Raw genomic sequence first — 10,532 nt, forward strand, 5'->3', positions numbered from 1 at the left:
TTGAACCGCCAGCCTTCTGGTTAGCAGTCAAGTGCCTTAGCCACTAAGCTACCAGAGCATCCCACCCTAATCCCCTTATAATTGATTGGCTGATCACATCATGGGAAATAATTACATCATCACACAACTGCCAAACCACTGAGCTCAGCTGAGTTGACACATTTTTGGGGGGACACAATTTAATCCCTAACAGAGGTTAAACCTTTACTTTATTCCACCACTATTTCTGTCTCTCATGGTGATTACTTGGGAGGAAGTTGGGGTAGAGGGTAGAACAGCAGGGAAAGAACTTAAATGTTCTGACTTCTTGAGAAGAGATATGGAAAAGTACAGCATAATTATTGTCGATAATAAATTAAATCTTACTGGTCTGTTCCTGTTGGTACAGGGACTGCAGTGGTGGTGAGGTAGGGCTTCTGACTCTGGCTACTTTAGTTATAATGGGCATGTCTGAGTGTCATCAGGTAGATATCTATAATGGGAGACGGTTCATTTCCTTTTCCTGTTATAGTATGGCAGGGGCTACTTCGGTAGTATCTGTATTGGCGTTCTGGGGAGGACAAGATTTCCTGCTCAGCTCCTAGACAAAAAAGGCTCTGCCACCAAGTGTGGTGAGAGAGGTTTGGCCTCTCCGGGGGAAGAAGTGCCAACAATCTTTTAAATTAGAGAGCCTGAGCTGCTCAAGTAAAGGTTCTAACTGGCTCTGGTTGGGAAATTTTGTATCTCAGGATTTTTCCTCCCACTACAAATATTCTCCCCATTCAACAACCAATGTGAAAACCCTGTTCTATCAATTAGGGAGCCCTGACTGCGCACACACCCAACACATACGCAAACGACACATACACGTACCTACGCACCAATAATACACGCGCATCACACATTACACGCCGATGACACGCAGAAACACAGACACCACACAGACAGACCTACAGTACACCTGAGCCGGAGGCAGGAGGCTGTTCCATACCGACGTATCCCCTGAAACATACACAAGGACTAGGGAGGAGAGGGAGAGTGAGGAGGCGTTGGGCACGACCCTGCACTCAGACACGTGCATCAAGCAACATTCCGCGCCACTGCGTCCCCCATTAAGTACGCACCTTGGAGAGGCACCATCCCGAGGACTGGCCTGACCAAACACCCTCCCAGATGGACCGCATGTTACCTACCACCCGAGCATGGCGGACCCAAAGCCCCAAATCTAAAGGAAAAGGCATCGCAGGCTAGTAAACGAGGAGAGGAGAGGAGAGAGATGGGGAGAAGAGGTGCGTTCCTGATTCGAGACAACAGTGGGAGTGGGAGCGATCCTCTCCCCAGCCCCGGTCCCCCAAGCCTTACTGATCTTGGTGCTGCGGCTGGTGGCTGTGCGGTATCTCCCTGCCCTGCGCCGCCGCCTCACTGAGGTGGTGCCGGACGCCCCCGCCAAGGAGAGGACTCCGGCTTAGGTGACCCCAGCCCCCACGCCGGCAGGGACTGCCGGCCTGGCTCAGAGCATTCTGCAGAACCCTCATGGAACGCATCCCCCGCAACGCGCAGCTGGCTTTGCCTGAGCGCCTAGGGCGTCTGGAAGGAGGCTGGGGGGTGGAGGAGGCGGGGACGAGACCTAGGTGGGAGGGGAAGTTTGGTGACGAAAAGCTGAGCCTCAGAGATGTAGAGGAGGGGCCCCTGTGGGTGGGTTGGGACAAGAGGAGGGGCTAGTGCCCTTAACAGTAGGACCATACCTAGGTGCACCCATTACCCCTAGACCCGGGGCGGGGGAGCAGTGTGAGAGATAGAAGAAAACTGGTGGGGGCCGACTAGAGGAAGAAAGGGGGGCAGTGTCTGGCAGTCGAGGTGGACAATGTTAAGATCCAGTCAGTGAGGAAGCCAAAAGCTTGGGTGCGGGGAAAAGTTGATGCTATCCAATGAAAACAAGGCGGTGGGCCGCAGAAGAAAGCCTTTGGACCGTCTGGGCTCCGGCCCCCAGGGACCAGCATTGCTTGCGCACGCTGAGGGCGGGAAAGCCAAGGCAAAGATGCTGCGAGGCCGGGGGAGTCCGCCCGGACGCTGCAGGGGTTAGGGAAGATGGCATACTTGGGTAGAGGGGAGAGTGACACCTCGGGAGCAAAGGACAAGAATGACTTCTACTTAGGAGGCAGTTTATTTGCCCTCGACATTCGAAGGCCACAACTGGCACTCACCAGTTGTGAGTGCCCAGACCAGAACCAGACCCACCACGCACTGCAGGGTGAAGGCAAAACTGCACGACTAGTCACTGACTCGCGGTAGTGGTGAGTGAGGAGTCGGGGAGCGGGGAAATGCCCAGACCAGAACCAGCCCCAGAGCACTTCAGTGTGGCGGTGGTGTGGCGAAAGGCTGCTAGACCGGTTGTGAAAGTGCCCAGGTGCTAGTGTTATTTCTTACCATTTATTTGGCGGCTGTGTGGCTTGGGCGCCTTAATTAACAACGCTTGTTTGGAGCGCTGGGCTGCTAACCAAAAGGTTTGAACTCATTGGCCCTTCAGCAGGAGGAAGATGTGGCACTCTGCTTCGGTAAAGATTTATTCACTGCCGTTGAGTTGGATCCGACTCATAGCAACCTCTCCTTGGGTTTCCGAGGCGGTATCACTGCGGAAGTAGATTAGATTGCCTAACCTTCCTTCCTGAGGAGTGGCTGGTGGGTTTGAACCGCCAACCTTCTGGTTAGCAGTCAAATGCCTTAAGCACTAGCCACCAGAGCTCCTGAAAATCTTGTGGAGCAGTTCTACTCTGTCCTATAGGATCGCTCACCAGCCACTCCTCGGAAGGAAGATGGGGCAATCTACTTCCGTAGTGATACTGCCTCGGAAACCCAAGGAGGGGTCGCTATGAGTCAGGTCCGACTCGACGGCACATAACAACAACAACATAGGATCGCTATGAGTCGGAATCTACTGAAGGGCAGTGGGTTTGAAGTTGGTTTTCTTATCTGTAAATTGCAGACTTTAAAATAAAGCAATGTACATAAAAATGTTAGGTGCACCCAGAATTTTGGCTTATTTTTTTTTTTGTCCTGTATTCCTCGCAGGCAGGAAAAAGATGGTGTACAAAAAGAATTTTGAAAACGAAGCATATTAAGGAATTTTACCACTTGGAGCTAGAACATTCATCTTGTGTCTCCACAGCATGTAACACAGCATCTATATTTAGTAGGGATTCATTATATAAATAACGGCTGTTATTGAGTGCCTACATTGTGCCAACCACTTATAGTTTATCTCTCCCCCTTACCAGAATCCTTAGTACTTACTATTAAAAGTACTTATTACTCCCATTTTGTTGATAAGAAAACTAAGACTCAGAAATTAAGCTTTTTGAATAACTAGCAAATAAGCACCAGAGGCTGGAAGCGGACCAAGTGCCTTTGGCTACAAGGCTCTCTCACCATCATGCAGCCCTTCCCAAACTTAACCATTGAGTCGAATTATCCCAGGAAATTACCCCACGTCTAAAGGAGGTGTTTTATGTTACAGCATTATGAGACAGTCCTTGAGCTGTCTCTTGAGACAATTTTGGCCCTGTCACAAAATACCACTTTGTTTGCTTTTCCTTTTTAGATTAAAGTGAGCATCAGGGGTAACGATTGAGAAATAAATATCAAAGCCATGCTTTGGTGTGTTCTGTAGAAAGGCAATTCTCCTTTGCTTTGGTTTAGTGTTGGAGGGTTTATATGGCTTGAAACCAGATGGAGTGACCTTGTTTTTATTTTTGTTTACTTTTCCCCATGGAAAATCATGGAGCCCTGGTAGCGTAGGGCCTAAGGCACTTGACTGTGAACCAGAAGGCTGGCGGTTCAAACCCATCAGTCACTCCTCGGAAGGAAGATGGGGCAATTTACTTCCATAGTGATACTGCCTCAGAAACCCAAGGAGGGGTTGCTATGAGTCGGTCCAACTGATGGCACACAACAACAACAACAATATGGAAAACCTGTATTTTACCTGGGAGCCTATAAGAATCACCTAGGGAATCTTGTTGATATGTAGATTTTGAGTTGGTATATCTGGGGGGAAATGCAAATTCTCAGCAGCGTATCCAACTGTAATGAACTGCTTTAAAGCCCTGGTTTTTCCTTTCTGTAATCATTTCTGATCTCATATCAGTGGGACTTCCTTCCTCTAATCCAGCACTCCAGCTTGCCCTGGGCTGCCTTATCCTGTGCTCTCTTTGTGACTTCTGTTAAGAAAAAGGAGGTCTGAGTTACCCTTCAGGGCTGGAACAGAACTCACTCCTATGGCTTCCATGCAAACAATAGATGGGCAGATGGGGTAAACATTTACATCAGGTTGATACATTCCTTGGAGCCATCAATCCTGGGAAAACAGAAGGGCAGTGTTTGCACAGGGAGTTGCAGCCAATGTCATGAAACAAAATATGTATGAACTGCTGTATGGAAAATGAATTTACTCTGTAAACGTTCACTCAGATCACATAATAAAATTTCTAAGAAAAAGAAAAAAGGAGCTCTGGTGGCTTAGTGCCGAAGGCATTTGACTGCTAACCAGAAGGTTTGTGGTTCAAATCCACCAGCCGGCTATGGAAGGAAAATGGGGCAATCTACTTTTATAAAGATTTACTGCCTTGGAAGAAACCCAGTGGGGGGTCACTATGTGTTGGAATTGACTAGATGCCAATGGATTGAGCTATTAAGAAAGTTCTGGGTCTTGGTCTTTCCCATTCCGCAGGAAAGACCCATCTCCACTCTTCTGGGGACGTCTTTTGCTTTTAATGGCCCTCCCCGCTCATGGAGAGAGATCCATGTCCCCTCTGAAACATACTTTGCTTTTAATAAAGGCTTGTGTGCTTGTGTGATTGGTGCCTTGTTAAGTTTATCAAGCCACAGCCAAACACCACCGCTTGCTTGCAGATCACCTGGGGCTACTTTTTCGATGCTCCCTCCTGAAGATTCTTCTCATGAGTGGGGCAAGGCCAGGGAAAAGGGGCTTCTTCCCCCAATAACATTTTGGTGCTGAAACCTGGGACAGAAGACAAGTGGGCCCAAGCGAAAGCAAGCGGGGGAGAAACAGAAGCAGTCATATTTAAAATTTTAAAAATAATATATAAAAAAGAAAGTTCTGGGTCTTAAAAATTGGTATAAATTCAATCCAGTGTTAGGTTTTCCATATGTGACAAGCTAATCTTACCCTGTTTCATAGGAATGTTACCATTTCTCTGAAGCTTTTTGAGCTGTTTAAGAGGTTACCAATATGTTAAGGGATTTTTAAACATTATCCAGTAGGTGGAGTTCCTCCCTGGTGGTCCAAATGGTCAGTGTCCTTAGTGGGCAGCTAATGTAATGATTGCTGGTTTGAGTTCACCCAGAGGTGCCCAGATAGAAAGACATAGTGATCTACTTCTAAAAAATCAGCCGTTGAAAACCTTAGTGAGCACAGTCCTATTCTGACACATGTGAGGTCGCCATGAGTCAGTGTGGACTCCACAATAACTCTTTTTAACCCAGAAGTTACCTGTTTCCCTTATTTCTTAACCCTGCTCCTTGAATTAGCTTTAATCACAATCAGCAATGAATTCCTCACTTTTTCTCCCTGCACACATCTGCTATAGGAACTAGTTGGGCAGTAAAGAAAATCTCTAGATTTTCTAGGCTGGAGAGAACTAGCCTCAACTGCTCTTTGACCTTTGAGCTGATTCTGCCTCCACTGCATGATTGCTGTCCTGGCATGAATATAGAGCATGAACCAGCAACTTGGGAGGCCCACAGCGTACTGTAAGGTATAGGTTATCTAAGAAGGACAAACTTGCCATCCCAGGGGGTTAAGTCTTGGCAGGGTCAGATCCTTTTTTTCCTGTTGTTTCTGATTTTAAAAAAGAATTTAAATGACTTTAAAACTATTTAAGAAATGTTATGGGATCATAATGTTTAACAGAACTATTATTTTTCAGTGTAGAAACTCAAGCAGGGGAAATAATAGGTCATAAAACCTATCAATTGGCCAATTAATCACTTCACAACTTATTTTCAAATTCATAAAGTACAGAAAGGCATGTGTGAAATTATTCTCCTGCTCCTGTCTCCCAGCCACCCAGTATTCCCCCAGAGACAGGGTTATTGGTTCTATATATCCTTGCAAATTTATTTTATTTATCTAAGCAAATATATTTTTTCCCTCTTTTATACAAAGGGTAGCATACTGTAAGCACTGTTTTGTATTCCTCCTACTTTTTTTAAAATTAACTTTCTATACATCTCAGAGAATTTTCCAAATTAATACAAAAAATGTTTTCTTTTTATGGCTATAGCATTCTATGGTCTGAATGTATCATTATTTTTAAAGTCCCCTATTACAGATTATATTTCTACATATGTATTTGTATGTGCCGTAGGAATGCCCATATATATAATAGAGCTAACAAGGGGCAAAGTTATGATAACTTCTTAGCTACAGCCAGCCACTCTGAGGGAGTGAGTAGCTGGACCTGTGGGCCCGAGACCAGGGTCATAGGGGACATCAAGTTCCATTGACATAACATACTACACAAAAACATTGTTCTACATCCTACTTTGTTGAGTAGCGACTGGAGTGTTTAAAATTTGCAAGCGGCCATCTTGATGGACAATGGGGCTCTCCTTGTCCAGAGCAAAGAAGAACGAAGAAAACCAAAGATACATGGAAACAATTAGTCCAAAGGACTAGTGAACCATGTGAACCTCAGCCTATATGACCTGAGACCAGAAGAACTAGATGGTGACTGGCTACCACTGTCAATCACTCAGAAAGGGATCAGTGCAAGAGATCCTGGATAGCATGGGAGAACAATGTGGAACAAAACTCAAAATCTAGGGGTATAGATGTTTAAGCATTTCTCTGATAAGCAAAATGTTAGTGATTTGGACCCACCAGCCACTCTGTGGAAGAAAGATGAGACAATCTGCTTCCATCAAGATTTACAAACCCTATAGGGCAGTTCTATGATGTCATTTTGCATGTTTGAAAGTACAACTTGAGAATAAATTCCTAAAAGTAAAATTGCTGGATCAAAAGGTATCTACCTTTGTAATTTTGATAGATGTTGGCATAGTGTCCTCCATAGTGGTAATACAATTTTACAGTCTCACCACCAATGTAAGAGAGTACCTGTTTTTTCACCCTCATCTCAATTCTTAACCTATGTTTGCCATTCTGTTGTTAAGTGCTATCAAGTTGGCTCCAACTCATAATGACCCTATGTACAATAGAATGAAACACTGCCTGGTCCTGTGCCAGCCTCACAATCTTTGCTATACCTGAGCCCATCATTGCAGCCATTATGTCAATCCATCTCGTTAAAGGTCTTCCCCTTTTTTGCTGCCCCTCCACTATACCAAGCATGATATCCTTCTCCAGGTAATGGTCCCTTCTGACATGACCAAAGTAGGTGACATAAAGTCTGGCCATTCTTGCTTCCAAGGAACATTCCAGCTGCACTTCTTCCAGGACAGATTGGACAGTCTATGGTACTTTCAGTATTCTTGACCAACACCACAACTCAAAAGCATCAACTCTTCTTAGGTCTTATTCATTGTCCAGCTTTCACATGCATATGAGGCAATTGAAAATGCCATGGTTTGGGTTAGGCGTGCCTTAGTTTTCAAAGAGACATCTTTGCTCTTCAGCACTTTAAAGAGGTCTTTTGCAGCATATTTGCCCAGTCCAACACATCATCTGATTTCTTGATTGCTGCTTCCATTGGTGTTGATTGTGGAACTGAGTAATATGAAATCTTTGACAACTTCAATCTTTTCTCCATTTGTCGTGATGTTGCTTATTGGTCCAGTTCTGAAGATTTTTGTTTTTATGTTGAGATGTAATCTTTAATTTTTGTTTTTATGTTGAGATGCAGTATTTAATCTTCGTCAGTAAGTGCTTCAAGTCATCTTCACTTTCAGCAAGTAAGGTTGTGTTATGGGTCTTCTTCCAATCCTGATGCTGCACCCTTCTTCATATAGTCCAGCTTCTTGGATTATTTGCTCAACGGACAGGTTGAATAAGTATGGTGAAAGGATACAACCCTGATGCACTCCCTTCCTGATTTTAAACCATGCAGTATCCCCTTGTTGTGTCTGAACGACAGCCTCTTGGTCTATATGCAGGTTCCTCATGAGCACAATCAAGTGTTCTGGAATTCCCATTCTTCTCAATGTTGTCCATAATTTCTTATGATCCACACAGTCGAATGCTTTTGCGTAGTCAGTAAAACACAAGTAAACATCTTTCTGGTATTCTTTGCTTTCAGCTAAGATCCATCTAACATTAGCAATGATATCCCTCATTCCATGTCCTCTCCTGAATCCAGCTTGCATTTCTGGGAGTTCCCTGTCAATATACTGCTACAACTGTTTTTAAATTATCTTAAGCAAAATTTTACTTGTGTGTAATATTAATGACACTGCTTGATAATTTCCACATTCTGTTGTATCATCTTTCTTTGAAATGGGTACAAATATAGATCTATTTCAGTCAGTTGGCCAGGTAGTTATCTTCCACGTTTCTTGGCATAGACAAGTAAGTGCCTCCAGTGCAGCTTCAACTTCTTCCTTCACTACCATTAGTTCTTGATCACATGCCACCTCCTGAAATTGGTTCATCAATGAACACCGACCAATTATTTTTGGTACAGTGACTCTGTGTATTCCTTCTATCTTCTTCTTTTGTTATTCCCTTCTATCTTCTTTTTTTAATAGTCCCTGCATCATCCATTATTTTGCCCATAGAATCTTTCAATATTGCAACTCGAGGCTTGAATTTTTTCTTCAGTTCTTTCAGCTTGAGAAATGCTGAGCATGTTCTTCCCTTTTGGTTTTCTAACTCTAAGTCTTTGCACATTTCATTATAATAATTGACTTTGTCTTCTCAAGCTGTTCTTTGAAATCTTTTGTTAGCTTTCTTATCATTTCTTCCATTTGCTTTAGCTACTCTCCATTCAAGAGCAAGTTTCAGAGTCACTTCTGACATTCTTTTGGTCTTTTCTTCCTTTCCTGTCTTCTTAATGATCTTTTGCTTTCTTCACATATATGATGTTCTTGATGTCATCCTACAGTTTGTCTGATTTTTGGTCATTGGTGTTCAGTGCATCAGATCTGTTCTTCAGATGGTCTCTAAATTCAGGTGGGATATAATCAAGGTCATATTTTGGCTCTTGTGGACTTGTTTTAATTTTCTTCAGCTTCAACTTGAACTTGCATATGAGCAACTGATAGTCTGTTTTGCATTCAGCTCCTGGCTTTGTTTTGGCTAAAGATATTGAGCTTCTCCATTGTCTCTTTCTGCAAATGTAGTCAATCTGATTCCTGTGTATTCTATCTGGCAAGGACCATGTGAAACTGTCAAAAATGAAATGGAATACATAAAGATTGATATCCTGGTCAATAGTGAGCTGAAATGGACTGATTTCAGCCATTTTGAATCAGACAACCATATGAGCTACCCTGCCGGGAATGACAAATGGAAGAGTAATGGTGTGACATTCATCGTCATAAAGAAATGTTTCAAGACCTATCCTGAAGTACAATGCTGTCAGTGATAGGATAATATCCATACGCCTACAAGGAAAACCAGTTAATACAACTATTACTCAAATTTATATAGTAACCACCCAAGCCAAAGACGAGGAAATTGAAGATTTTGACCAAGGTTGTAATCTGAAATTGACCAAACATGCAATCAAGATTATTTGATTATTACTGGCAATTGGAATGTGAAAGTTGGAAACAAAGAATTACCAGTAGTTGGAAAATATGGCCTTGGTGATAGAAATGAGGCCAGAGATCGCATGATACGTTTGCCATTCTAGTAGATATAAAATAGTATCTCAGTATTGTTTTTATTTTACTTTTTTAAGATTATGTATGAGGTTGAGCATGTTTTTGTATGTTTAGGGGTCTTAATTATTTTCTTTTTAGTGAATTATTTATATATATTTTATTCATTTTACTGTTTAGTATTAGACTTTTGGTACTGGTTTGTAAAAACTCTATTTTAGAAATTAGCTCCTTGTGAAATAAGTTGCATGCATTTTCCCTACTCCTGGTTTACCATTTGATTTTTTTAATTTTCTTTTTTGTAGTTATTGCCATGTAGAAATGTTTATATTTATGTAATAAAATTTCTTAATTTGTATTTCCTATTTCAGTAAATAGGAGCTGTGGTGGTGTAGTGCCTAAGGCATTTGACTGGTTCAAACCCACCAGCCACTCCTTGGAAGGAAGTTTGGGCAATCTACTTCTGCTAAAAAGGCAAGGAGGTCACATCTTCTGACCTCCTCTAACCACACAAGAGGAAGACAGAATCACCATTAATAGCCCAAGGCCTGTTCTTGCAAGGCCAGACATGCTTGCCTCCCTCCAGCCCTTTCACCAACCCTTCTTCCCAAAGCACCCTCCACCTCTCTTCTGGGTTTGATAATTCACTGCAGGTGGCCATACAGAACTCGCATATTATGGGGTTTTTAGGGAAGCATCAGGCTACAATTCAAGTTCAGGAACAACGTTCAGTCTCTCTCCCAGCCTGCCGT

General features: G+C 43.2%; 1 protein-coding gene across 1 annotated transcript in view; it reads right to left on the reverse strand.

Moving 5' to 3' along the window:
* The window catches only part of GLS2 (glutaminase 2), a 22,000-nt gene extending 20,477 nt beyond the window's left edge, over positions 1–1,523 (reverse strand). Inside the window, exon 1 of the mRNA XM_007955134.2 lies at positions 1,342–1,523. Coding sequence (XP_007953325.1) covers positions 1,342–1,523 — 182 coding nt within the window. The remainder of the gene's footprint in view (positions 1–1,341) is intronic.
* Between the last annotated feature and the right edge of the window lie 9,009 nt (positions 1,524–10,532).

This window comes from Orycteropus afer, unplaced genomic scaffold (assembly GCF_000298275.1).
Source record: "Orycteropus afer afer isolate SDZICR_OR568_19922 unplaced genomic scaffold, OryAfe1.0 scaffold00490, whole genome shotgun sequence".
NCBI classification, from domain to species: domain Eukaryota; kingdom Metazoa; phylum Chordata; class Mammalia; order Tubulidentata; family Orycteropodidae; genus Orycteropus; species Orycteropus afer.